This window comes from Phoenix dactylifera, unplaced genomic scaffold (genome assembly GCF_009389715.1).
Source record: "Phoenix dactylifera cultivar Barhee BC4 unplaced genomic scaffold, palm_55x_up_171113_PBpolish2nd_filt_p 000771F, whole genome shotgun sequence".
NCBI lineage: Eukaryota > Viridiplantae > Streptophyta > Magnoliopsida > Arecales > Arecaceae > Phoenix > Phoenix dactylifera.
This window is the reverse complement of record NW_024068142.1, coordinates 21,615-45,062: the sequence shown is the minus strand read 5'-3', so window position 1 is coordinate 45,062 and position 23,448 is coordinate 21,615. Positions and strand designations below refer to the sequence as shown.

The 23,448-nt window shown below is 39.2% G+C and overlaps 2 protein-coding genes across 3 annotated transcripts; both read right to left on the bottom strand.

Moving 5' to 3' along the window:
• Window positions 1-5,359: 5,359 nt before the first annotated feature.
• On the bottom strand, window positions 5,360-8,733 carry LOC120107124 (ankyrin repeat-containing protein At5g02620-like). Of its 2 annotated transcripts, none has more exons than XM_039120290.1 (3): window positions 7,944-8,733; window positions 6,623-7,158; window positions 5,360-6,305 (listed from the first exon to the last, which is right to left on the bottom strand). In XM_039120290.1, the coding sequence occupies exons 1-3, from the start codon at window positions 8,611-8,613 to the stop codon at window positions 5,445-5,447; spliced, it is 2,067 nt and encodes a 688-aa protein (XP_038976218.1). In that variant the 5' UTR covers window positions 8,614-8,733; the 3' UTR covers window positions 5,360-5,444. The 2 variants fall into 2 exon arrangements, with proteins under 2 accessions (XP_038976218.1, XP_038976219.1); XM_039120291.1 differs by having other exon boundaries at window positions 6,623-7,074.
• Window positions 8,734-16,162: 7,429 nt separating this feature from the next.
• LOC108510677 (probable polygalacturonase At3g15720) lies at window positions 16,163-19,341 on the bottom strand. Its single transcript, XM_039120295.1, has 10 exons — window positions 19,304-19,341; window positions 18,288-18,342; window positions 18,023-18,160; window positions 17,765-17,917; window positions 17,640-17,660; window positions 17,253-17,460; window positions 17,080-17,161; window positions 16,891-16,999; window positions 16,636-16,749; window positions 16,163-16,393 (listed from the first exon to the last, which is right to left on the bottom strand). Exons 1-10 carry the CDS (start codon window positions 19,339-19,341, stop codon window positions 16,163-16,165), a joined length of 1,149 nt encoding a protein of 382 aa, XP_038976223.1.
• Window positions 19,342-23,448: the final 4,107 nt, after the last annotated feature.

The window sequence follows — 23,448 nt, the reverse complement described above, 5'->3', positions numbered from 1 at the left end:
AGACAAAGAGAATCAGCCTAAAAGAAGTATATGTTTTTGATGTGACAGGAGGAAGGCAAGAAGTTCCCATAATTTATTAAAAGGTCATAAAGAATAAAGTGTTTAGAAGTGGGAGTAGGAAAGAAAAATGCAGAGTGATACAAGAATAAAGTTTAAACTCTATTTAGTGGTTGTTGTATCTTATTTCACATTACTTTTGTAATTAGGGGTGCAAATAGATTGGGTTGGATCGAATCATGAGTGACCTTAACTTAATCTAGTTTTTTTTCGGATCCTAATTTTAGACTTAAATCCAATCCAATAGAAAATCGAGTTTAGTGAGATTGATTCCACGATTACAATTTTTGATCCAACGGGTAATATGGATCGAATCAGAATCATATATAATTCGGATGCAACCTAAAAATTTTGGATTTGGTTTGGTCCAAGTCGGATCATACCGTTTCTATACAAAAATTATTGTTAACCGGCCCGCGGTAGCAACAAAGAAATCCTCGGGCCCCAAGAGGGGTCAAGGTCTTCTTAAAATAACCCACCCCGCCTTACAAAGTGACAAACAAAAGAGACCGCATTGCCGTTGGTGGCGTCAGCCCCCATGAAACTTCCCGCTCTCCTCCATTGCCGGCCCCAGCTGGACATCCATGCATCTCTCCTGGGCGGTGGCTGCAAAGAAAGACTCAGGCCTCAAGAGGGGTCAAGGTCTCCCTAAAATAATCCACCCAGCTATATAAGTGACATCACTCGACCGTTGGCCCCGCGGTAGCAATAAAGAAAGACTCAGGCCCCAAGAGGGGTCAAGGTCTTCTTAAAATAACCCACCCCACCTCATAAAGTGATGATGAGGAATGTTGTGGCCTTTGAGGCTAAGCATGTATTCAGGGAGGCCAACGGGGCGGCTGACTGGATAGCTGCATATGCAGCACACCATTCGGGATACGCCCTGTGGGCAGGAGAGCGGGAGTTGCCATTGGCACTACGCGAGATTTTGTATTTTGACGTTCTTGGGTGTATTCGGACACGCGTTGTCTGAAGAACCGTTTTAAGCAAAAAAAAAAAAAAAAAAAAAAAAAAAAAAAAAAAAAAAAAAAAAAAAAAAAAAAAAAAAAAAAAAAAAGAGAGAGAGAGAGAGACCGCACTGCCGTTGGTGGCGTCAGCCCCCATGAAACTTCCCGCTTTCCTTCATTGCCGGCCCTAGTTGGACATCCATGCATCTCTCCTGGATGGTCTCAGCAACGAAAGACTCAGGCCTAAAGAGGGGTCAAGATCTCCCTAAAATAATCCACGCCAGCTTATATAAGTGACACCACTCGATCGTTGGCCCGGCGGTAGCAACAAAGAAAGACTCGGGCCTCGGGAGGGGTCAAGGTCTCCAAAAAATAACCCACCCCACCTGATAAAGTGACAAACAAAAGAGACTACATTTCTTTGGGCGACATCGTGAAACGTAGTGTCAGCCCCTACGAAACTTCCTGCTCTCCTCCATTGCGGCCCAGCTGGACATCCGTGCATATCTCCTGGGCTGCAAATGGATCGGGTCGACCCGTGACCTGACCTCACCTAAATTTTAGGACCCACGAGGCTGGGGCAGATTCTAAATTTAGACCCGTTCTATTTTTCGAGTCGGATCGGGTCCACCCAATCTTGACCCAGCCCAGACCCAATCTGGCCCATTTTAGGACAGTATCATTTGGGCCTCAAAAGTTAGAGAGTGGCGGCATCATTTATGCCTACTTTTTAGGTCGGGTTTGGGTTATACATGGACCCGACCCGACCCGAATGACCCGTTGAGTCAAAATTTGTAGGCATGAACCCAACCCGACCTGATTTTCAACCAAGTCGGGTCTGGGTCCAAAATTAGAACCCGAACAAGAAACCAGATCGGATCAGGATCACTCAGGACCCGACCCAATCTATTTGCAGCCCTACTCCTGGATAGAGGTGGGCATTGGGCCGGGCCGCCCATGGCCCGGCACGGCCCGGCACGAAGCGGGCGGTGCTAGGCACGGCTCATAAAAGGGGGCCGGGCTAGGTTAAGGATTTCTGGCCCGCGGCCGAGCCCGGCACGGCCCATAAGGGCCTGGGCTGGCACGATTCGTGGGCCAAGCACGGCACGGCCCGCAGGCCAGCCCAGAACGGCCCATAAGGGTCGTGCCAATTTTTTTCCCCAAAATACCCCTCAAATTAGCCGTTTTATGGCTATTGAGAGGGGCAAAATGGGTAAAAAGCCACAAATAGCCGTTATGGGCCACCCATAACGGCTATTTTTTTTGGACAAACGGGCCGTGCCAGGCACGGCCCGTGTCGGGCCCGGCATGGCCCGCTACCCCACGGGCCTAGGGCCGTGCCGGGCTTAGCCTTTAGGTTAAGCGGGCGTGCCAGGCACGACACGTTTAGTAACAGGCCGGGCCAGGCACGGCCCGTTTGGTCTATGGCCTGGGGGGCCTGGGCCGGGCCAGGCCCGGCACGGCCCGATGCCCATCTCTACTTCTGGATGGTCGTTGCTAAGGCTGCAAATGGATCGGATTGATCCGTGACCCGGCCCAACTTGACCCGGTTAGATCCGACTCGGATCCGATTTGAAGGATTCGTGGAGCCGGGCCGGGTCCTAAAATTGGATCTATTTTATTTTTCGAGTCAGATCTGGGTTTACTAAATTACGATCCGACCCGGATCCGATCCGACCCGACCCATTCTCTTTCGGGTCAATTTTGGATCGTTTACCCAACGATCCGGTCCAACCCGACGTGATCCCGGATTACCCATTTGGAAAGATTCTGAAGTCAGAAACTTGAATGAAAAACTGCTTGCACTTGAAGCTCAGCTAAAACATTTGAAGAACAGGCCAGAGAAACAACTGTTGTTGCAGAAATCCAGAGGGTTGAGCTGGAGGAGGCTCTCTTGAAGTTACAGCACGTGGAAGGACTTACTGAGGAAACGCAAAGAGAGGTTGATCATTTCATATATGAGAATGAAGTTCTAGAAAGTACATATTTGAGTCTGTCTCAGAAGCTGGCAACATATGAGACAAAAATGAATGAGTTACAAACAGCATTGAACATAGCCATTGTAGAGAAAGCGGATACATCATTACAGCTTCATTCTTCAAGGAAAACATTAGAGGATTTGATGCAACAATTTTGATTACGAGAAAGAGAAACTCCAATCCCAAGTGAGTAATCAAAAGGTAGCAGCAAGATGGTGGGGGTTGGATCGGATGCGGACCTGGAGCCGATCCGGATCCGATTTGGATTTGAATTTTTTGGATTGGATTCAGGTTTTACATGAATCCGATCCGATCTAAATGATCTATTGAGTTCAAAATTAAAGCCGTAGATCCGATCTAATCCGACTTATTTGCACTCCTAGTCGCTGCAAAGAAAAGCTCCGGCCCTTGAGATGGTCGAGGTCTCTCTTAAATAACCAACCCACCTTATACAATAATATAAACGACAAACAAAAGTGACATCGCGAAACGTTCGGCACGTTGGTGGTGTCAGCCCCACGAAACTTCCCGCTCTCCTCCATTGCGGGCCCCAGCTGGACAACCATGCATCTCTCCTGGATGGTTGCTGCAATACCATGTTCTCGCCTGGATGGTTGCTGCAATGCTATGCATGATCCATTTTGGGCCCGAAGGCCCACAGCCCGCAAGTTATATCCATTTTGAACAACAACTGCAATGTACAATCATTGCTACATAAATATATCTATTTACAAATAAATTCCGTTATTCAAAATAATTGAAAGGCCAAAAGAGAGTTCTTACAGTATGATTAAAGTAGACCAATGTGCCGCACGTTTCGTGATGTCACCCTAAGAAACGCGGTCTCTTCTGTTTGTCACTTAAATATGGTGGGGTGGGTTATTTTAGGGAGACCTTGACCCTTGTGGAGGCCCGAGGTTTTCTTTGTTGCTGCTGCAGGGTCATCGGGTGGTGTCACTTGTCATTATAATAATAATTTTGGATGGCAATTGGGTATGATCTGAATCGGATCCAAATTTTTTAGGTCAAATCCATATAAGACCCAAATTTTTTAGATTAGATTCGAATTATGCATAAACTCAATCCGACCCTATCTGAATGACTTGTTGGATCAACAATTGTAGCCGTGGACTCGACTCGAATGACCCATTGGATCAAAAATTGTAGCTGTGGACCCGATCCGACCAAATTCGATTTTCTATTGGGTTGTGTCTGCATCTAAAATTAGGACCTGATGGGGGGCGAAATGGATCTTCCAGCCCATAATAAAAGGGCCACCCAATTTTGGCCCAACAGACACCAACGCCGACCAGACGTATCCTCCGTCCGGCCCGAAATCAGCCTAACCTCGGACTTCGCCAAAAGCTCATCCAACCTCGGATATTCGCCGATGCGCCCCGGCCAAGCTCAGGGCGCCCTTCTTATTCGCCGACGCGCCCTGGCCAAGCTCGGGGCGCCTTCCTTATTCACCGATGCGCCCCTCCCCCAAGTTCAGGGCGCCCTCTCCAATTACACGCCCCGACCCCTGAGCCCGGGTGAGGATGATAGTGTTATTTCGATGATTAACACAACCATTGAGGAAATATCAAATTAATAATACAGTTTAACGTGATACATCACTAATGAATACGATACCCTCGATACATTCACTATATATTGAGAGAATAAGATCAAGATATCTTCTAATGATTAACAACGAGATACAATTTGTAGTAGAAAAGTGATAGAGAACTTTTAAATCTAATTCAGCAAAGTTTCAAGTGAAATATACTCTTAAAGGCAAAACAGTAATTTTCATTGTTAAGGACATGTAGCTCTATCGTGGCATACACTCAAAATTACTTGAAATATGTTTCATTGATTATATGAATTAGTCTAACCATAAGATGCAGGAAAGTGTGAATTGAGTCGACCCCAGAGGAAGTAGAGTCGATCCTGGCACACCTTGGAACCATCTGGCAAACCTCTGCAAAAATGGCACAGATGAACAGTCAATGAAGCCGACCCCATGTTCTCAAAATCATTTGTTATGGCATCCGGAGTTATGATTTGCTATATAACACTATACTATCTTATACGAGTTGTATCAAACCATATTGATTAGTTGTTGAGACTCGATATCTTCTTCATATCGAGTGTTGGTATCAAAAAATATGTCATACTGATAAGGAATATACCGGCTGGATGCCTGTAGAGGATCCGGTACCAAGATTCAAACTTCAGTACATTTCTTCATCATTAAGTTCTATCTCAAAACCAAGTGAAGCTGTAATCTCTGCTCGGTCAAAGAAGGTTGAAAAAAGAGAGAATTTTCTTTTCCTCTCCATTTACATGTCCATAAAAGCTGAAATTTTTAGCATAGAGACAGAAGATTTTACATGTGAAAAATAAAAAATAATTAAAATATTACTCCCAATGTCAGCCATGCAGGCTGACAACTGCCGCTTCGATTTTTACACACCTAGAGCATCGCTAACAGGAAAAACATAGCATAAACGCCCAATGTCCGAAGCAGATCAAAAATGAGACGTCTACCGCCCAGCACAAGACCACCAAGACGTTTCTTATCATAGGGGCGTAATGTTGGGGAATTACATTGTCTGTACCCTTGCCTGATTCTTACTGTTATCAGCAAAACACAGAGCTTATAATTTGCCACCATACGAGCTAAAAGAGGGGCTCCGAGAGCAATGATGCATAAAAGAATGCTGATACGCTTGCAGCTGGGAGGCAACACTACATATATACCCATCGCGAATGCAGTGCACATGCCCTGCAATCCCACCCATAGAAAATTTAAAGCCCACAAAAAAGCTCGTATGCGAGTAGGTGTATCAACTGTCGACGTTCCTGCATGCATGAGCCAGAATGTGGCTACGATGGAGCAGACCAACGCGGAGGCATCTGAGACTAGGAATACCTTGAAGGCATACTCTTTTGCTAGAACTGCTGTGCCATGGCCTGGATGATCATCAGCTATGTACCCCCCGGGGACCGTGAAACCAGCAGCAAATGTGACCGTAGCAATCAACACCGTAGCAATCCCGAAATTTTTGGCTAAATCCACCTGTTTACTGATTTCCTTGTCCTCGACGTTGGATGATTCTTTTTTGAACTTATCATTTTTGGCTAAATCCACCTGTTTCCTGATTTCCTTGTCCTCGACGTTGGATGATTCTTTTTTGAACATATCATCGCCGGACAGTTTCTCTTTGGTCTCATCACTGGATAATTTGCCGCTTTCTAAATCATGAAATATTTCTTGTGGACCGGACAGAGCCTTTGTTAAAGCCAAGCAGTTGGCAATGCAGCATTTTGCATTCTACGGTGCGAGAAAAATTTTAGAACATAAAAGGATTAGTTGAAAGATTGAGAACACCACATGTTTAGTTAACATTAACATATCCACTTCTTATAAGCGAGCATCCCAGACTTGGTAATATTAAGAAATGAATGCTCATTGATTATGAAGATTTGTGTTTAGAAAAATATCTAGGGCGTTCATATATATGTGAGTCGAAGAAAAAGTGCTTATGCTCCAAGCATAATCTGTGTGTGTCCTCGTGTCCGTGTGTGCGCGTGAGAGAGAGAGAGACTACAGCATGAGAAAAACATGCACGAGGTCGTTGAGAGTTTTACCATCAGGAATTGCATGCCTCTATCCGACAATTGGTAAGCCAAGTCGAGAGGGGTGAAGCCGTCGTGGTTGATAACGTTGACGCATACGGTTTTGTCCCGTAGAAGAAAATACACGCTCGCTTTGTCACTCATTTTAACAGCCGTGTGTAACGGCGTATTTCCCTTGCTATCCTGGTCATTTAACAGCTTCCTGAGATCCTGTCTCCTGGAGATAATTTTCTTGACCGCATCTAACCTTCGCCGTTTGAAAGCGACATGAAGAAAATTCTTTCCCTTTTTGTCTAATAATTCATCTGTAGCCGGGCACTGTTTTAAAATCTGTTGAAGTATATGAACGTTTCCCATACTGGCTGCCATGTGTATGGGAAATGAGCCATTGGCATCTGGTTGGTAGGCTGTAGAGGGATCGCGCTTTAATAATAGCTTCACCGTATCATGATGACCATATAAAGCTGCATAATGAAGAGGAATTCTCCCCAAGAAACCGACACCTTTGGTGAGCTCCGGCTTCCGATCCAATAATTCTTGTGTAATTTCTATCACGTAAGCATCATGAAAGGTATCTTGAGGACTTTGTGTTATACAATGTTCATGGTGCTTTCACAAATTAAAAGACGGAGCATTGTCTTCCATACATAAACTTGCTTTATACTCAGCTTATGCATCTATTAAGATATTTAGTCAAATGGTGAATAATCACAAGAACACTAAAAGAAGAAAAAATCAAAGTTTGTTAATTGTTACGAGGGAAGCTACACATGGTGACCAAAAGTTGCCAATTGAACCTCGATAAGCCAAAATGGGTAGGAACAGCACCAGCTGAGAAAGAGGCTAAGCCTATCCACTCGATCACATCTGGTCCCGACAAGATCCCGGGTACTTCATTTTTGGGCCGATCCCTTAATTTGAATAAAAGCCAGTTGGCAATCTTGCCTCCCTTATCACCAGGAAAGAAAAAGGCCTGGGTTCTTCCCAGTGAATAATTGTGTTTAATAGTTGCTTAATTCCTACTTTCTGGATCTTCTGAGGTTGAGGGAAAGATTCCTAGGTGCCCGTACTTTTCTTTTTTTTTTGTTTCATTAATTTTTCTGTAGGTAATGTTGATCTGTTTTGCTGGGTGTGTACAGTAGTTGTCCGCACGCTCCCGAATGGCATTGTTTTGTTGTTTGATATAGCTTTCTTGTTTCTTTTGTATTATGATCATTTCACAAATAAAATGGTGGTTTCACACTTCATATGAAATGGTAGTGATCTACTCACCTTTTCTTCAAAAAAAAAAAAAAAAGAGTGAAAACAGTATGTAGGTCAAGCGTTCGATTACCTGAACTTAGGAGGACTGCTGCATGCAACGCCGTGTTCTTGTTAGGGCCAGCATAATATGCTGGAGAATCATTCTTCATAGAAAAAGACTGTAGCAAGGCTTTGGCTATATCGAGGGATCCTGTCGCGATAGCCAGATAGAGCGGAGACATACCAGCTTCGTTCAACATGGATGCCAGTCCGACATCCTCATTCATCATAACATTGGCCACGCCCACATGGTTATATTTGGCAGCAACATGCAAAGCATTTGCCTCGTCTTTGTTCCTCGCCCTCAGCACTCTTTCTTTGATCCCTTTCTGCTTTGCAAACTCGATGATGGAGGTGACCACCGAGGCATACCCAGCCCTTGCAGCGCAATGCAATGGAGTGTCCAGCCTCGTGTTTGGTGCTACAAAAATAGAGATCTCTCTACGACAAATCTCGACAATCTCGTGATGTCCTCGGCTAGCAGCTATATGGAGGGCCGTGTTTCCCTCCAATGTAACTCCAAGGAGGAGGCGAGTATCTCCTGGTCGTAGTAACTCATCCAGAATTCTTCTATCTCCTGATCTTGCTGATTTGAGCAATTTTAGATTCATAGGTATGCGACCGGGCTGGACTTCGCCGGAAGGAACTTCAAGATTGGAATTTATTTGTGCTGTTTGGCTAGTGATGCTCTCTTCGGCCATGTTTCAGCAGCGTTGTATGCTCCAAGGACTGCTATCTTTCTCTCTCTCTTAATTGAAGGGGCTCGGCTATAGTTTCAACAGCTTTGTGTGCTCCAACGGCTGCTTTTTCTCTACTCTCTCTTGATTGAAGGGGAGGCGATAAACCCATCCAAATCTATTTATAGAGAAGTATGTACAAAAGGCAGACCAAGGAAATTAGCCTAAAAGAAGTATATTTTTTTTGATGTGACAAGAGGAAGGCGAGAACTTTCCATAATCTACGATTACCATTTTTGATATAACAGATAATCCGAATCTATCCTAAAGAATTTGGATTCAGTTTCGGTCCGAAAGTCATCGTACCGTTGCTATCCTAAATTATTATTGTTAACTGGGTCCCACGGTAGCAATAAAGAAAGACTCGGGCCTCGAGAGAAGTCAAGGTCTCCCTAAACTACCCCACCACACCCTGCAAAGTGACAAGCAAAAGAGACCGCATTTCTTATGGCGACATCGCCAAACGTGTGGCACGTTGGTGGTGTTAGCCCCCACGAAACTTCCCGCTCTCCTCCATTGCGGGCCCCAGCTGGACATCCATGCATCTCTTCTGGTTGGTTGTTGCAATGCCATGTTCTCTACTGGTTGGTTGCCGCAATGCCATGCATTATCCATTTTGGGCCCGCAGCCCGCAAGTTATCCATTTTGGACAACAACTGCAACGTATAATTATTGCTACATATATATATATATATATATATATATATATATATATATATATATATATCTATTTACAAATAATTTATATTATTCAAAATAATGGAAAAGATAAAGGAGAGTTCTTACAGTACGATTAAAGGAGACCAACGTGCCGCACGTTTCGTGATGTCACCCTAAGAACGCGGTCTCTTTTTTTTGTCACATATACGGTGGGTTGGGTTATTTTAGGAAGACCGTGACCTCTCTGCTCGAGGCTTTCTTTGATGCTACTGCAGGACCAGCTGTCGAGTGGTGTCGCTTATCATTGCAATAATGATTTTGGATGGAAATAGGGTATGGTCGAGATCGGATCCAATTTTTTTTTTTTTTTTGGGCCGGATCCATGTAGAACCTAAATCTTTTAGATTGAGTCTCGATTATAAATAAACCCAATCTAGCTCGTCCCGAATGACCTATTGAATTAAAAATTATAGACTAGATCCGACCCGAATGACTGATTGGATTAAAAATTATGGCAATGGATCCGATCCGACGAAATCTGATTTTCTATTAATTGTGTTTAAGTTTAAAATTAAAATTCAAATAAAAAACCATGTAGGATTAGAGTCACTCATAATCCGGTCCAACCCGGCTTATTTGCATCCTCTAGTAAAAGGTATATTTAAAAAAAAAATGCCACACTTTTTTTTAATTATAGATCTGACAATTTTAATAATAAAAAAATTGCTTTTTAAATTTTTTTATGTTTAGTACTAAAAAAAATATAATAAAAAAATCTCACTCTATATTTCTTTTTTAGTGCATGCCCCATATGATTTCTTCTCGGATGGATGGAAAAACTGAAGTAGCTTTGGAATAGGTATTAGGATTACTGGGGCCAAGGAATAAACTGAAAAGGCATTGGAATTAGCGAGTGCAAGGAACAGACGGAATATGTATTAATTAGCCGGTGCAAGTAAAAGGTGGAAACTGGGGCGCCTGGGAGTTTGGGAATTGGGTAGACGTACGAGCGAAGGAGACGTGGGGCCGAGTTTAGATGAGAAACGCAATTGAGTGGGTTTTGAAGTGTTGAATTCGTCAGTGATCTTAGCATTTTCTTCCATACATATTCCATCCATGATGAGACAGAAAATGCCTTGAACATGCCACAAATTTTTTTTTCACTCTATCTGTAATTATAATTAAATAGACATCGTTCATCAAGCAACAATAATTTTTACAATCTACTTAAACAATTAACAGGTAAAATAATTAGACAATCTACAAATAAAAAAATACAACTTTTAACTAGAAAGCCCTTCAATATGAAGACAATTACTCGTAATGACATTCCATATACGTATGAGTTTGGATCCATATTTTTGCACTACAGAGAATCTTGCATAATTGGATGAGTGACATGTGGTCATATCTAAAATAGACGGTGTTTTTGCACAATAGAGACCCTTGCATAATTGGATGGGTAACATGTCGCCATCTCTAAAATAGATGATGTTTTTGCACTACAAAGAGCCTTGTATAATTGGATGGGTGATATGTCGCCATGACGGTGTTTTTGCACTACAAAGAGTCTTGCATTATTGGATGGGTGACATGTTGTCATCTCTGAAATAGACGGTTCTCGAAAATAGACAGCTATCATTTATTGCATCATTGTGCCTAATGTAATGGGTATATTTGGATAAGCGATAGGTCGCCATCTCGACGGTTGTCATTGTCATGTGTCTAATACGGCGGGTTAAAAGATTGAGGACGGCTATAAATTTTCGAGATGGATGATATATTGCCTAGTTTTATCCTTCATGAGAAGGAATGATGTGCCCATCAACCATCAGACTATCCCAATTTCACTTTGAGATCCATGCAGGTAGATGAGTGGTGGAGATTGCCGCTATTTGAGATCTATGCAGTGGATGATCCCATGGCCGATGGATGGGCAGGAAGGAAGATGTATCCATCTTCCATGCGAAGGATACAACCGCGACTTTCCATGCAAACCACATCGGGGCAGAAATGTATACAAACGAGAGAAACCCAATTAGGGAATTGGATAGACGTATGAGCTAAGGAGACATGTGGGGCCGAGTTTAGATGAGAAATCGAATTGAGTGGGTTTAGAGGGTGTTTAATTCGCTTGTGATCTTAGTATTTTCTTCTAAATTTATTCCATCACTAATTGCATGATGAGACAGAAAACGGATAGATGATTTATTTCCCATCTATTAACATTGGGTTTTTTTTTAAACGACAGGCACTTTTTTAAAAAAAATCGGGAGCAAAGAACGAAACAAGCAAGACTCGGTATTTCTTTAAAAGAAGAACTTATAAAATAATACGCTATAGAAGTTTTTACTTGTTTTATTCCTGTAATTATTCATTGTAATTAAGGTATTGATTTATTCCTTGGGGACGACAAAGAGGCACGCGTGACTCTATGAATTCTTAACACCCAAGATATTTTCATATAGCGAATTTTATTTCTTTTTTTTTTATCTCATAGCACCCAATTCAAGAGGCATAGGTTTTGGTTCAGCGATTGAAATTAATGCTTGGCTCAAAACCGAAGTCCGCACCATGCGCGATCACCTGAAAGTGTGGATGGACACCACGTAGCTGTCAACTGCGCTAGCAAGGCACAAATCCAACGGTTTTTGGTCTAATCACACGTCTCCTGCACCATGATTTGTTCGTCCTGAATCTGAGAAAATCGTTCTAGTCTAGCTCAAAGATCTCTTATTCTAGCGTGAAGAAAGAGTTATGATTGGCTATACAAGATTATACTGTCTGATACCTTTTCTCAAATTGCAAAATTGCAAACTTTAGTATGGTTTAATTCTTTCTCAAATCCAGTGAAGCTGTGATCTCTGCTTTGCCGAATAAGGTAGAAATGGAACTTTTCGTATCCTTTCTATTCACGAGAGAGAAAAAGAACAAGCAATCATTGCCACCTCCATGAAAGCTTCTAAGATATTCTTCTTCCAATAGTTTTAATTAATTTTTCCTCACCAAGAGCATCGGTAATGGCAGAAAGATAGCAGAAGAGACCAATGCTCGAAAGTCGAAGCAGTGAAAGAATGATAGCAGGACAGGGTAGCAAGGCAGAATGAAGGGCTCGTTTGGTTCGCAGGAAAAGGAGGGGGAAAAGTGTGGTCAACGGGAAAGTAATGAAATGCCTCTTGTTTGGTTGGAGTTTTCAAAGGAGAGAGATGGAAAAGTTGTATTCCCATGGGAATATGATTCCCACATTTCATGGGAAAGTCTTTCCCATGAGAAACATGGGAAAGTTACTTTCCCATGAGGTGGGAATCACTCCTTTTTTATTTTTTCCCAAAAAGACCCTTCAGCATTAAAGAAGCATTAAAGAGGCATTAAAGACCTAATTTTTATTAAGGGCATAATAGGAATTATACATAACTTTCCTAGGAAAGTGGATGGTCAACCAAACATAAGCACTTTGGAAATTAGTCACTTTCCCATGGTTAACCAAACATGTCAAAGTACTTTCCTAGGTATCCTCTTCCTAGGAATCTGATTCCTAGGAATCATATTCCTAGGAGGGAAAATACTTCCCGCGAACCAAACGAGCCCGAAGAGTTTTTTCAGCATCCGGGTATATGCATGGTGGTTGGGCAAATCGAACGTCTATAGCCTTGGCTGATTCCTACTGTTTTCAGCAAACTAGTGACGTTATAATCTGGCACTACACCAACTAAAAGAGGGGTTCCGAGAGCAATGATGCATAAAAGAATGCTAGTACTCTTGCAGCTGCGGGCTTACATTGCACATATACCCATCGAGAATGCAGTGGACATGCCACTAAATGCCACCCGTAGACACCACAAAGTGAATGAACGGGCTCGCCTGCGAGTGTGTTTACCAACCATGCATGTTCCTGCGAAGATGAAAAATAATGTGGCTAAGATGGAGCAGACGAACGCGAGGGCATCTGAGACCAGGAACACCTTGAAAGGATACTCTCTCGCTAGAACTGCAGTGCCGCGGCCTGGATGATCATCAGCTACGTGCCCCTCGGAGACTATGAAACCAGCAGCAAACGCGACCGTGGCAACCACCGCAGCGTCACAAAATTTTAGGGTATATTTAGCTGTTTCTTCAATATTTCTTCATTTCCTTTTCCTCGCCGCTGGATGAATTTTCTTGACCTTACCATCGCCATATGGCTTCCTTTTGTCCTCATCGCGCGGGGTACAACCCTTTCGAAATCATGGATGCGATTCGCTTGGTGAACCAAACAAAACCTTTGTAATTAAAGCCACGCAGCTAAGAATGCACCTTGTTGCATTCTACGGTCCAAGAAAAATTTTAGAAGGGAGGAGGAAAAAAAAAAAAGCAGAAAAAGATCGGTTGAAAGATTGACAACCGTACATGTTTAGGTAACATTAACGTTACACTTCTTATGAGTGAGCATCCTAGAGCTAGTTGATGATAATATTTACTTATTTATTAAAAATTCTGATTTTTTGGTACAAAAAGTGAAAGTAATTCTAAAGCTCTCGAAAACATAAGAGCTAAAAGGTGTTGACCGGCGGCCAAAGTCTCGTTAACAACTAGCATTTATTGTCCTAAGAAATGGTTGTTCATTATTAGGATTTGTCTCGAGGATTCATAGCTATGTGGAGGGGTTTGGATTTTGCTCCGCTGAACTTCAAGATTGGAATCTGTCTGTGCTCTACTCATATGCTCCAAGGACTACTCTCTCTCTCTCTAATTGAAGGGGTGTCAAAAGCCATCCAAATTTATTGATGGAGGAGTATTTACATTAGAAGAGGTTACAAGAAAAGGATATACAAAGAGTATGCAAAGGAATTAGCCTGCAAGGAGAAAATCTTTTTGATGTAAGAGAAGGAAGGAAAGAGCTTCCGCCAATGTACTAAAAAAGAACAAAATAAAATGTTTACAAGAGGGAGCAAAACAGGAAATGTGGAGTAATACAAGAATAAAGTTGAAACTCCATTTAGAGGCTTCGGAAATATTCTTTCTCATTACTCTTTAACAAATCTCTTTATAAAGATGGTGTCAGTTACTTTTATTATAGTTTCATAGGCATGAGGTTGTTTTTTTCTTTTTCTTTCTTTTTCACCATGATGGCGAACTTTTTTATTATAGCAGCACTATTGGAGGCACCAATTATATTTAAACATAAACCAACAAATTAGCAAGAGGCATATCTTTCTTAGTGCTTAGTGCATGATACCATGATTATATGACGTGTTGGTGGGATTTTCTTTTATTATGGTTATATATATATATAGTTGTTCTTTTTATCTCTTTATATCTAATTAACTATCGAGGTGCCAATTATATTTAAACATAGATTAACAAACCAGCAAATGGCTGATCTTTTCTTAGAGCTCAGTGCATGATACTACATGACATTATGATTATGTAATGAATTGATTTGAACTAGAAGCATTTGTGCTTGATGGACTTGACATTGAGGTGGCGACATGGGTACTTTTTTATTATAAAGATAATATTAAAATTTGGGTCGCGATCTAGGTGATCTAATTACTTTGGATAGCATAATTATATAAGTGTTTCTTTTACATTATTATCGTCATCAGCTTTATATTGCAATATAATATTTTTATCATAATATATTTATTATATTATTATAATACTATTATATTATAATATTGTTATAATGCTGGTATGATATTATTATATTATTATACTATAAAAATACTATAAAATTGTTATATTTTTAGTAGTATATTTATTAAATAAATAATTTAAAAATTAAGAATATTTTTTAATAATAGATTTTGATAGTATCAATAGTTAAACAATTGAAATTATTATATATGCAAATCATATTTTGATACTGACTTTCTTAATTTGGTTACATTACAGATTTGAAGTTGCATGGCACTTCAAAAATGTAGTTATCAAATAGTAGATAACTTTTTTATAAAAAGCTAATTTGCACAAGTTTCACTGGTCAAAACTCTACATATGAAAACTCTACTAAATGTGACTTAAGTAGCTTCCATGCTGTAGAAATTAGTACTCCCCCATAGTATAGGTGAAAGAGAATTCAAACCATGCCAAGGGAGGACCTAGTCTATTATGACCTTCACCATTTTGGCCTTAATGTTTATATGGCTGTGCTCTCATTTGAAGTTTTTTAATGTGATATTAATGTTTCTTGAGCTCTGACCGTCCTCTGCATGTTTACTTGTAGCTTGCTTTCCTTAAACAAATATGGGTTGGTTCCTGCATTCATGAAGTAGAGGAAGCTACTTATATTTTTCTATATATTCTACTGGTATCTTAAGCAATTGTAGGATTCTTTAGAAATAAATAAAATAGAGGAATTGTTCTTCACTCGTTTCGTCTTTGAAGATACCTGGAGTTTGAAGAAGAACCGTAAAAGTTCAGGTTGGGTTGGGACATTTTAATTGCTGCCGTTTGGTGCAAGTTATATATGGAATGAGCAAAATGCCAGTACTTTTAAATTTGAAGTTGTCCTTCCTCCTGTTAGCTTCTAATAATGGTCTTCAGCTAGGGATTATAATCATCAGAGCAATATTATCCATATTTTATATTTTTTGTTGATATAAAAGCGGCCTCTTTGCTGTGCTTTGTCCGAGAATTTCATGATATTAATGAAATTCTAATTGGCCCCAATCTGATTCTTTATCTAAAATTGAAAAAGAGAAAAAAGGTGAAAAGAAGTGCTTTGTCTTCCCACCTTCCCCTCCCGTTTATTTATGAAAAGAAACAAGAAAAAGGTAAAATTTGAATGCGATTTTCATCGTATGGTTACCCTCAATGAAAGGGATTTAACTTATGATCTGCAATACATGACTATCAAAGAGATCATGTTTGTCTACGCTAGGCAAGCAATATCTGGAATGACTTCATGAAGCTTTTTCCCTTTGGCATTGAGGCAGTAGGAAGTAGCTTGATTTTGCCTGGCCACTGATGTGATGCCAACATTATCCAAAATAATGCCAGTGCAAGGTACTTTCTCATTGCATGCAAACTTGATGGCCATATCTGTTGTTGAAGTCCCATGTACATCAACAAATCGAACATCGCTCACTTCCACAGTCGATGTCTGTCATTCGAACATAACAGCAGAAAAAGAACAAATAAGAGAATTAATGGAATACACTTGCGCACCAATATTTTTCACAATAGGCAATATTAAAAATTATTAGTTTAATCACCAATTTATAAAGCTACTCATGTCTTAAATAGATTGGTTAACATCATAGCTGCCCTACTATGTCTTCTCAATAACTCAGAAAGCTCATTGCCGTAAGAAGCTTTAATCGATGAGTAAAAGTAATTCGTTACCGAATTTTTGCAGTGCGCGCCGGGACAATAAAACTGGTCTATAACTATGGGGCTCCCGACTGAAGTAAAATTGATGTGCTCGAATAAGATCCCTTTAGCATGACCGGACCCTCCCTTCACAACACAGAAGCGAACAAACATAGTCATGAATACTTCTTCCTTTTGGAGGAATGCTGATGAATTCTAATTGTTTCATATAAATTGATCGTTTCTCTTTCTTAATGTTGTGGATTTGGATTAAGTTTAGGCGCACACCTGCAATGTCTGAACCCTCAGACCACCATCCGATTGATAGAAACTGCCGTTTGAGACATGCACATCCTCAACTATCACACTTGAGCCGTTCCCTGCCGAGCTTCCAATGCTGTACATGAAGTGAGAGATATGGTCAAAACCATTGTAACTTGCTCTCAGTTCATCAGTACGTAGGAACCGGAAACTGACCTTATGCCACGCCCAAGGCCGCACGCGATCCCGGTTATGTTCACGCCCGAAGATCCTGTTCCGATCGCAATGCAATCACCTCCTGTATTTTATACAAAGTGAAATCATTCAGTCAGTAGACTGGCAAATTTAAAGCTACCAGTCTAGTTTGCCATCTTGGTTGAGGGAATTGCCTGCTCCAATGGCGGCATCCTTTACTTCGACATAATGAGACTCTACAATGTATATGCCATCAGTGTCGGGGCTGTCTGCCGGAGATGCGAAGCTAAGCCCCTTCAAGTGAACCCACTTGCTGCTGTCCACGGTGAGGTGCTTCCCTGGACTGTTGAGAAGTTTTATGCCCGCGATGGTCAAATCCACACAGCGTAAGATGCCAAATGCCTGTCATAAGAACAATGATTAATCTCTGGCAATTCCAAGACACCACAAAAATACGGTGGGATTCCAAATTATCAAATATACAACTTGCCTTTGATAGAAAACAACATAAACAAAACAACTTGCCTTTGTCCAAAGTATTCAAAAACATATAATTAGATGTGCTGGAAGAGCATACTTACGGAAGGCACGCTGTCACATTTCTGCAATAGAAGTTAAAAACAGGGGAAATATTAGGCTATAAGCTTTGAAGGGGGAAAAATGAGGGGATATATATATATATACTAGAAAGAGAAAAGGTTGCTACATTTTTCGTCTTGCAGTCCCACCAGACGGAACCTCGGCCGTCGATCTCGCCATTACCATCGACAGTGAAAGCAGTGACGTCTCTGAATGTGATCCAACTGGTGGTATTTTGGGAGGTCCACAGTTTGTCAGGTGCCACAATATTTCCTTCGACCTGCGAGAAAACTTTCCTCATGTCAAAAAATTAAGAAAAGCCAACACCCGTTGCTAGCTCTATTGAAACCCTTGCCCGATATCTTCAGTTAAATGTATATTATACCCGAACATGGACGCTGGCGTAAAGACAGGGGCCTTCGAATGTCAATGGGCTCAACTGGAACGTCTTTCCGGAAGGGATGAGAATTGTTGGCCACCCAGTGCTAAATATGCAGGCAGTCGTCCAAGCCTTCATGAACGCCTAAAAGACGCCAATTTACAATAATTCAATGCGCAACTACTGGTACGTGTGCAATCTGACATGGATCTACGTGCATAAATTTGTACTGATCATATACGTATGTACACATGCATCCATATATACATGCCTGCTTGCATGTGCTCGAGAACACAACCATCATAGCAGCGTAGTCACCCACTAGTCTAGTAATGCATGCATATACATCCAGGATTTTTAATGTTTTACCTTGTTTGTTAGCTTTCAAGATTATGATTATGTTTTTTTTTCTATTTGTTTATAAGCAGGATTTTTAATTTTTCTTATCTATTTATTATCAGAAATGTATAAGTATTTTAGGAAAAATGAATAGTACTTTTTTTTTAATTATATGATCAAAAATTATTGCTTCTTTATATAGTATAAAAAAACTATAGTTTCGAAATCAGAAAACATTCTTCGTCTATCGTTTTTCATATCAAAAATACCATCTCATTTTTTTTCTAGATTACCTATATATTCTCAGTAATGAATAAATACAGGGAAAAGGTTTAGAAAACTCGGCTAAGAAAACAACCTAATTACTACCATAACTGCAAACAAGTACGACATAATCCCGACTATGATAAACAAATAAAGACATAATCTAATTCTCCTACCAAAAAAAGAAAAAAATTCTAATTACAATCCCAAGATTAAAAATAAGAAAAAATATAAATTTTTTGTCCGTAAACAAATAAATTTAAATGTTTTACTTCATTTTTTTCCTTAAAAAGTCCATAATATGTCTCCAGTAGCTAGTTAGTAATTAATATAACACATGTTTCTATAACGTTTTTATTTTGTTCATGTATACCATAGCTGTAATAAATGCAAAGCTAAGCTCTAAATTTTATTTTCTAAGCATATAACAGTCCATTGCTGCACTATTAATGGTTTTGATCATCGCATTTTACGGACATAGACAAACCCACATTCTAATATACCTCGGGAAGATTAATTTTGGAAGATTTTTGAAACTTTTAGCAAATTTTAAGATCATTAGAAGAATAAATCGATAGCAATTTATTGGGAGCAAGACTTGCATAGACGGAAAAAGAATATACAAACATACGCACACACAGAGAAAGGGAGGTCTTTCAAGGCATTGAGATGGAACTCTTATACCTGGGTATCATCGTGTACACCATCTCCGACAGCCCCATGATCCAATACATTGATGACCTGATCAGTAGCCCCACTAACCAATCGAATCGAAAGTAAAAACAAAAGAAATGGTGTGATTTCCTGCATGGAGGAGATAAAAGAACATGAAGAATGACGGAAGAAAAGTAGAAGCAATTAAAAAAAATGATGTTATTGCCAATGATAAAAAGGACACAAAGCTACAAAATAATGTTTAATTAAAAAACATTTCATGTAAAACGAAAAACCAATTCTCTTATAGATCCAGCAAATAAGATGTTGAAAGCTATTGCATGACCATGTGAAGAAGCGAATTGGGATTTTGACGAAAGGACTTCAATAAATAAAAGAAGGGAAGAGCTATTGACAGTCACCATGATATTCTTCAAGCAATGTATGGATATTCCTAGCTATAGACCTATGAGATCTGTGCTATATATAACCCCCTCCCTCCTTTGAAGGTACTACGTGAAATATTCAATCAATAAAATCCTGCCACAAATATCTAGGATGCGTTGGGTTTATTTTGTCAACCATTAATTTTTAAAATTTTACATAATAATGTAATAAATTATAATAATCAAATGCTTCAATAGTCAAATTGTTGCAAATCAACCAATAAACTTTAATAGTAAAACTTCCATCATTAATGACATCAATACTAAAAAATTTTTATTGATATTAATACCATTAACATTTGCTACAAATTAAGCAATAAATTTTAATGATAGCCATGCGTAATATCTCGATTGAAGTTTTTTCTGCATAAAGCGTAGTTATAACTTGCCGTGACTGGTTTTTCTCATCTAGACGTGCTGCATTCTGATATAAGAAGATTATTTTGGTGAAAAACAAACTAGCGTAAGCAATCAGCATGCCTGGACTAGTTGAAACCCTCAATAAAAAAGTCTCTCTTTCAGAACTATAAACTGAAATGTTAGATTTTAAAATGCTCCCCCGTCTAGTTCTAATGTTCGTTTTCTAGAATGTTTGGTAAGAAAGGAATTAGAATTTTTTTGTAAAAGGAATCCACTGCATTTTTTTCCCTCCTCAAGGATTAGATCTCTTTGGCTTCTCCCACTATTGCAAAGAATCTATAGTTGTTTTGCCAGGAGCTTGGTGCTCAATCTAGTTCTTCTTAGTTTTCTCCTTTCTTTTCTCTCTAGCTATTTCCTCTTCTTTCATATCCTCTTGTTGATCTCTTCTCCTTTGTCTTGTTCATTTTCCTTTTTACTCTATTTTTTCACTAATTGCTGTTGTAACTCTTAAAGATAGTGATTAGAATTGGCCAATCTTTTCTCAAAATAAAAGAAAAGATAGAAGCAACTAAAGATTCAATATTTGTAGAAAATCATTTCATAAATAGAAAAAACCAGTTATCATATAGATACTACAATATGACAAAAGCTATTGCGTGACAAGGCTGAAAGAATAGGTCAAGAAACCATTTACACTTTGATACAAGGGTCTTCTAGCTAGAAAGCATCAATATAGCAATAAGATCAAATTTCTTTCCTAAGCAAACGCAAAGTCGAAGTTAATCATTGTGGGAAGGTCATTCTTTTTTTCCTACTCTAGAATGGGTAAAATGATAACTGGTTAACCACTTAAAAACTTACCTTCAACAAATCTGCTCTCGAAGACCTGAGGAGGAAGTAAATCAGTCCTATGTTTTTAGCGGACGCTTGAGGCGTTTTTGAAAGGACTCCACCGATTTTGGTCAACGAAAAAAAAAAATCAAGACAAAGTTCCTTTAATTTTTATTTGCTAATATCCTTTTGCCCTTTTGCAATGACGAAGGATTAAGGCATAAGTATTCAGTTTTTGTTAGCATTAATACCTATTTATATTTTAAAAACGGTTACCTATGCAAGGATGGAACTGAGGAATCTTGAAAGGCATAAAGGCATGCTTTTATTAGCCTTATTTCTGGAAGTTTATTGTTTCAAAAAAAATCACTCCACGGAGTCTCTCAATCGTCTTCCACCGATCACTTGGTACTTCGTTAAGTAGCACAGTTCACGATGCCAATTTAGCAGAGTAACGAAGGTATTTCGAGAAAATCAACCACACTATTTTTTAACAACCCGAGTCGGACCTTTCTTTCGCACTATTATAGATAGTAAAATAATGCCAAAGATTAGATTCAATTGTCAACTACTCCTATGAAAAATAGGATTGACTACGGATTTGAGCCATAGCACATGGTTTCATAAAATCTATACGATTTTTTCAATCTAAATTGAGCAGGTTTTACATAAAGATTTTGTTCAGCATGTTCTATTCGATACGGATAGGAGAAGAACCCAATTCGGTATTATTAAAAAAAGAGGGTAAGCGAAACCAAGTCAAGATGATATGGATCACCCCTTCTTCTCGCACCAAAGATTTTACATTTTCGAAGAAACTTGAGCTACATTGATTTTCAATTTTCTATTCAAAAGTTTCTATGTATTTCCATGCCCTTTTTTTAAGACCTCAAAAAATAATACAATGGACAAATTTCTTTTCTTAAAAAATCTACAAGAACGAGGATAATGGTAACCCCACCATTAACTACTTCATTTTTATTTATTACTTTAATAGTAATAGAAATACATGTCCTATCGGATCATATAGATATCCCTTCGACACAATATAGGTCATCGAAAGGATTTCGAACTCACCAAAGCATGAAAGCCAGATCGGAAAATTGATTTCTATTTAAAGAGTGCATGCCCGTATGGATAAGCTCACGCCAACCCGCCAATTTTGGATCCAATTCGGAATTTTTTTTGGAAGGTATCGGAAAGGAATTGAAATGTAATAATATCGATTCATACAGAAGAAAAGGTTCTTTACTGATTCAAATGCTATACCTATGGAATAGAGACAGAGAAAGAGGAAAAAAACTAAAGATTTCGCATAGTACTTTTTTTTGATCGAAACATCAATCTGATTGATTTTGTGCCCTTCACTCGATGAGAAAATGGGTTAGATTCTACAAGATCAACAAGCCTACTGGACTTAAGGAATGATGGAAAAGAATAAAAAGAAAAGAGAGGAAAAGAAAATCGAAATGAAATAAAGAATAAAGCAAAAAAAAGTAAATAGAAAAAAATAAGTAAAAGATAGAAGAGCCCATATTCCAAATGAACAAATTCAAACTTGAAAGAGAACTTTCTGATTCTCGAAGAATGAGAGGCAAAGAAATTGATTGAGAAAGATTTTTTGTTCTTATTATAAAATCATGATTTGATCCGCATATGTTTGGTAAAATATATAATCTTCCCCTTTGATCATAAATAGAAAGTATTCAATTAGAACATGAAAACGTAACTGAATTGGTCTTAGTTACTCTTCAAGACCAAGTGGAAGAAGAAAGGAGATTCTCAAATGAAGAAAAGGATCCATTTACTTCAAAAGAATTGAACGAGGAGCCATACGAGGTAAAAATCTCATATACGGTTATGTAGAATGACAATAAGGATGACCTATTTGTCAACTTTTTTACGATCACCCTTAAAAAACCAAATTCCACCTTAGGTAAAGTTGCCAGAGTACGATTAATCTCTGGATTTGAAATCACTTCTTATATACCTAGCATTAACCATAATTTATAAGAATATTCTGTAGCATTAGTAAGAGGAGGAAAGGTTAAGGATTTATTGGGTGTAAGATATTATTCGAGGAGCTGTAGATGTTGTCGGGGTAAAGGATCGTCAACAAGGACATTCTAGTGCGTTATAGATCCTTATCCAAAACTTGTATCATTTGATAATGCCATGTAAAATCGTTAGAAACGTGTGAACTATATGGCTAACCTAATAACGAAAGTTTCGTAAGGGGTGGAGCAAACTATCATGAGACAAAAGATTTTCTTTCTAAAGATATTCGACTCGAAACTATTATATGTCTAAGGTCCAATATTGAAATCATTTTGGAGGTATTCTTTACTTTATCTGTGTCAACAAATAATTTGAAATACCTCGACTTTTTCACTAAGGGACATTTGGAGTTACATTTTTAAACTACTCAAGCATTTTTGCTCCAAAAATGGTGAGAATAATTCCAAGCACAACAATGATAATACCACATATGTTTTATTTAATGATGAAAAAAAAATCCTTACTAAAAAACCCTTCCAA